Source organism: Chiloscyllium plagiosum, chromosome 25 (genome assembly GCF_004010195.1).
Source record: "Chiloscyllium plagiosum isolate BGI_BamShark_2017 chromosome 25, ASM401019v2, whole genome shotgun sequence".
Lineage (NCBI taxonomy): Eukaryota > Metazoa > Chordata > Chondrichthyes > Orectolobiformes > Hemiscylliidae > Chiloscyllium > Chiloscyllium plagiosum.
The window spans coordinates 23,418,633-23,424,632 of NC_057734.1; the positions used below are offsets into that span (position 1 = coordinate 23,418,633).

The following is a 6,000-nucleotide window of genomic DNA, read 5'->3' on the forward strand; positions in this document are numbered from 1 at the left end:
GGAAAAGAGTTTTGAATACTTTTCAAGGCAGAGGTAGATTTGCTTCTAGATAAGCCCGAAAAAGGGGTAAAATATTTTGAGGAAGGTGGGATTGTGAAGTAACTAAATTAGCTATGACCTTATTGAAAGGTGGAGCACCACCAAGGGACGTACTCCTGCATCCAATTTGTATGTACAAGACATCGGTCGGATCGTACCACACTTTTGCGCAGCCAACTATGCAAAGATATTAGAGATTGGGAAAGCTGCGGTGAAGACTCAAAAGAATTATGCCATATTACATAGCACAGAGATCCAAACTTGAACAATTTACCACTGAAATGGAGAAGGTTAAGGAATGGCTGTAATAGACATTTTCCTAAATAAAAGGATTTCAGATAGTGGTTAATCATAATCACATTTACATAGTACCTGGCCACATTTGGGGAAAAAAAATAATTCCAAGACATTTTGGATGTGCAGAATCATTTCAACTCCATTGAGTTGGTAACAAGAACACATGGATTCTGGGATTTCCCCACCCCCCCCCCCCCCCCCCCCCCAAACAAAAGGGGCAAACTGAAATAAACCTCTTTCCAGCAGAGGTTTTTGAAACTTACCCTCCTTGAAATGGCTAATGAGGCAAGTGCTAATCAGTATTAGTAAATATTTGAAAAAGAATAAACTAAAGGATAGAAATTGATAGATGAAGAAAAAGTATGGGCCTGATGTGCAAAATAATGGTCTCCTATGTAATAAATTGTGATATTTCAGCAGACCTCAAATGTGGCCCAAACCAATAGATGCAATGGTAGAAAGGAGTTGCTTGAAAGGGGATGTTTGATTTTTATTAAGTGTCTAGGCAGTTGGAGCTAAACTACTTCTATTAGCAAGCTTAAATACCTGCTCTTTTTTAAAAATGAGAATGCTGTATGTTTACTTTTTTAAAATTAGATTTTGGGTTCTCATGTGTTTTTCAAGGATTTTCACTCTATTTAGTGTATTTGGAGAAGGTGACACTGTCAGGGCTGCCATTCTTTGAAGAAAGTTAAAAATCACAACACCTGGTCACAGTCCAACAGGTTTATTTGCAAACTCGTGCTTCCAAATACACCTGCTGGACTATGACCTGGTGTTGTGTGATTTTTAACTTTGTTCACCCTAGTCCAACACCAGCTTTCCCACATCATCCTTTAGAGAAAACTGGTATCATTTGCTTATTCACGCCATTGTTAAAAGATCCGTGGCACTGTTAATAAAACTGAGTTTCTGTATTACCACTGTTCCTCAATCAAAGATACCAAAAATAGATATCTTGCAATGTGTAAAATTGCTGCTACACATACCTGTAGCACCTCAGTGTTGACTTTATGAAGTGGTCTGAGAGATGAGATAGCATAGTAAAAGTTATTCTTTGAGCAGCCACTATTTTATTTCACAGATTAATGTTTTTAAGCAGTATAGTGTCTTGGCTCGCAGTTTTTCTTGAGGCTACTGTTTTTTGACTACCTCAGACTTAGTATTGCTCCCTTCCCTACGAATGTGATTTAAAAATTATTTTGGGTGTATTACATTAGTTTGGTGTTTTGATGATTTGCATAATCTCATTAAGATTAAGCAGCTGCTGTTAAAAGCATCAGAGTGAGAATTCAAAGTGCAGAGCTTTCAATTTTTATTATTGTGCTTCTGACCTTTAAGTAATCTGCACATTTATTGTTTTCAGGCAACATGAAGTGCCACCAGAGGTATTGCGGCAACGGGAATCCAAGTGGCTGGACATGTTGAACAACTGGGACAAATGGATGGCAAAAAAATACAAGAAGGTAAGACTGACATGAAAAGAAAACCGTACAATTGTTGACAAAGCAGTAAATGAGTAAAATTTTATAACTAACTGAAGATTCATCTGATATCATTACATATTTTTACAGTTTAAAGGAATTTATACATAAATATGCAATCAATGGCACTTTGATTTATGCTGTGAAATTATTACTTGCTGCAATCTAGAAATCAAAACCTATAGCACTCAAATTTGGGGAGAAGAGCCACCTAAATTGTTGCCTAGCAATAGTTCAATATTGATTTGAAAGTAATATTATCTATTCCAGATGTATAACTAGGCCAGAGTTTGTAGCCATGGTTACTTTGAAGAACTCAAAGAATGGAACAATTCCCAACATTCTCGACATTCCAGATCACTTCCTTTTTAAAAATTGATCTGTTTTGTAATTGAGGAGAAAGTGAGGGCTGCAGATGCTGAAGATCAGAGCTGAAAATGTGTTGCTGGAAAAGTGCAGCAGATCAGGCAGCATCCAAGGAACAGGAGAATCGACGTTTCGGGCATAAGCCCTCCTTCAGGAATGAGGAAAGTGTGTCCAGCAGGCTAAGATAAAAGGTAGGGAGGTGGGACTTGGGGGAGGGGCGTTGGAAATGCGATAGGTGTAGGGAGGTCAAGGTGAGGTGATAGGCCGGAGTGGGGGTGGGGGCGGAGAGGTCAGGAAGATTGGTGGAGTGAGAGGGGGAGTTGAAGTGTTGAGCCACAGGGTGGTTGGGTTGGTTGGTCTGGGTGTCCCAGAGGTGTTCTCTGAAACGTTCCGCAAGTAGGCGGCCTGTCTCCCCAATATAGAGGAGGCCACATCGGGTGCAGTGGATGCAATAAATGATGGTGTGTGGAGGTGCAGGTGAATTTGTGGCAGATATGGAAGTGTCCCTTGGGGGGAGGTAAGGGGGGGGAGGTGTGGGCGCAAGTTTTGCATTTCTTGCGGTTGCAGGGGAAGGTGCCGGGAGTGGAGGTTGGGTTGGTGGGGGGGCAGATCCACACCTCATTTCCCCTCCCCCCACCTTGTCTCAGTCGAATCCCTCAAACTCAGCATCGCCTTCCTGACCTGCAATCTTCTTCCTGACCCCTCTGCCCCACCCCACTCCGGCCTATCACCCTCACCTTGACCTCCCTCCACCTATCGCATTTCCAACGCCCCTCCCCCAAATCCCTCTTCCCTACCTTTTATCTTAGCCTGCTGGACACACTTTCCTCATTCCTGAAGAAGGGCTTATGCTCGAAACGTCGATTCTCCTGTTCCTTGGATGCTGCCTGACCTGCTGCGCTTTTCCAGCAACGCATTTTCAGCTGTTTCGTAAATGAATCATAAATAAAGCAATTTTTTTTCGTTTTGAAAGAGGACTTGCTATAGCTTTACAGTTGGACCTGTTAAAGCATTTAAATTGAAAGCGAAGAACACCAGATGTTGAAGAAACTCAGCAGGTCTGGCTGACCCTTGGTGGGTGATTGGACTTGCAAACTTAACTCTGCTTCTCTGTACAGATGCTGCCACACCTGTTAAGTTTCTCCATCAATCTTTGTTTGTATTTCTATTGCAGACATATTTGTCCACAAGAGTTCTGCTTTATATGGTCCAACGTTGCTGTTTTGTTAATGTGCAGAACTAAGTTCCTGTATTAGCATAAACCTTTGCAGTTGTACATTGTTCCCTTCAATATTGAGCAAGCTGCCTTAAAGCAGAACAAATTACTACTTGGAAGGCATTAAAGTATTCTTTAGCCTAAATTCTGTCAACGACAGTCTCTTCTGTTACTTGGGTGGTTTTAGTGGCTGGTTGAACAAATGCAGGTTTTTATTTTTGTTTGGTTGCCATTTTCAGATTTGATTAAATAACTTCTAAAATGTATTAAAACATTGACCCATTATCTACTATTTCTTTGGTTTATTTACTTGTTTGGAGTTTATTTGAACTGTCACTCCTTTGAGAGGAAATTCAGAGAAATCATTACACAGTGTGTTTTATGTATGCTTTATAAGTCTATCTCAAATTATTTGCAAGAATCTGTTTCAAATGCCATTTTCTCCCTGATGGGTCAGTTTTACACAAAATATGGCATTGAGCCATGGAAACTAGAAGGATATTTTATGGTTCAGGCTCTTCAAAATGATTTCTGTTAACTGTTTAATACCACTTCCTGTGAATAGTGATGCTTGATTCCTTTTTCAATGTAGCATAGATTGGATGATTAACCATTGTCACAATAAGATGCATACTGAATAAACTGTAGTGTAAGGCAACTTTAACAAGTACTACAGAATGAAGAGTATCACTGCAAATTAATATTGTACAGGTTAAAATAATACACTGCTTGCAGAAAGCAGTTATGTACAGTTAAATATCTAAAATATTTTTGTTTCACTTTGAACAGAAGGAAGGGTAGTATCAATGAAAAATGTCACTAAACTGAAGTCTTTATTTAAGCATGAAAATCTTTCATTATTGCAGTTTTTAAAATTTTCTTTCGTGGGATATGGTTGTCAATTGGTGCCTATCCCTAATTGCTCTTTAGAAGTTGGTGTTGATCCATCTAATGGAACCGTGGCAGTCCCATCTGTATCTCCGGTCATGTTCCAAAGAAAATGCTCTAGATCCTCATTTAAGAACAGGAATTTTGTTTTACATGTGATATCATCTTCCACACCCTCCCTGCTATGATTTGAAATTCACCAGACTGTCTTCATCTATTAGCTTGCTTTTTCTAACTTGGTATGCTCCAATTCATTGGATTGTCCTGTTGGATAGATAATATTTGTAATGTAACTTTATCAGTTACTCCAGCGTAAAGGTGGTTGTTGTTGTTATTATTATTATTATTATTTAGAATGTACAGGAAAGCAGTTACTAGCAGGGAAAAAAACTTTAGTTTGTAAAACATGCATGTTGGTTTTGAATATGAAAATGTACAATCATAAAGTCTGGTTAAGAAGTTTTCTGTTTTTGGCTAGATTGAAGTCAAATAATTTATTCTCAACTAAGCTGCCTGAATAATAAAAAGCTGCTGACATTTCAGAAATCAAGTGTATACGTGAATTTAAAATCTGTAGATTAAAATGCATTATAAGGCACTGAACAAAATGGCAATACAACCTGTTCGCTTCATGATGAAATATCTTATCAATCTGGATATCTTAACAAAAACTTGAAAACATTTGCCTGTTGATTTGCTCATGGGATGTTGGCATTGCTGCCTGGGTCAGCATTATTTATTCTTGACAAGGTGGTTGTGAACTGCAGTCCTCGAGTAAAGGTTGTTAATTCTTATTAAGCAGTCATTAATTAACTGTTAATCAGAAATGCCCTTCTATACTTTTAGATTAGATTACCTACAGTGTGGAAACAGGCCCTTCGGCCCAACAAGTCCACACCGACCCGCCGAAGCGCAACCCACTCATACCCCGACACTTACCCCTTCACCTAACACTACAGGCAATTTAGCATGGCCAATTCACCTGACCAGCACATCTTTGGACTGTGGGAGGAAACCGGAGCACCCAGAGGAAACCCACGCAGACACAGGGAGAACGTGCAAACTCCACACAGTCAGTCGCCTGAGGCGGGCTTTGAACCCAGGTCTCTGGTGCTGTGAGGCAGCAGTGCTAACCACTGTGCCACCGTGCCGCCCTTATCTTGCAGTTTGACAAGTCTGATCTGACATTTAAAACAAAAAAGTGAGACTTGGGTTTTTTTTAACTAGTTTATAACCACTTTTCAAAAATAAATACTGATACAACGTTAAGTTGATACCTTATGAGACATAATATATGACCAAAAATTGAACATTAACAATTCTCAACTGGACACTGAATAGACACTAAATATCTGCAGGTATAAAATAGCAAAACATACTGGAAATTATATTTTCTGGCAGCATCTATGATAGAAATAGAATTATCATTTCAGGCCTGTGACCTTTCAGTAGAAGTAGGAAAGAAATACAGAAAAACCTCGATTATCCGAATACCAGTTATCCGAAAATCAGATTATCTGAAGGACACATTGTTAATGTGTCCAACACTGATCATGTCTTTTTGTTTGCAATGATTTTAAAACGGCTGCCAAGAACGATCCTGGACTGATGGGAGCGCAGGCATTGTCTCTAAATGATGTTTTGGTTTTTATTTTGATTTTCATTTGATTGATTCTTCCATCCCCCCCCCTCCCCACCTCCCTCTCTTCC

The 6,000-nt window shown here is 39.4% G+C and overlaps 1 protein-coding gene across 1 annotated transcript in view; it reads left to right on the forward strand.

The window, feature by feature from the left end:
- The window catches only part of tbc1d10ab (TBC1 domain family, member 10Ab), a 66,285-nt gene that overhangs the window by 18,556 nt on the left and 41,729 nt on the right, over positions 1 to 6,000 (forward strand). Inside the window, exon 2 of the mRNA XM_043715666.1 lies at positions 1,703 to 1,802. Within this exon, the coding sequence (XP_043571601.1) occupies positions 1,703 to 1,802 (100 nt within the window). The remainder of the gene's footprint in view (positions 1 to 1,702; positions 1,803 to 6,000) is intronic.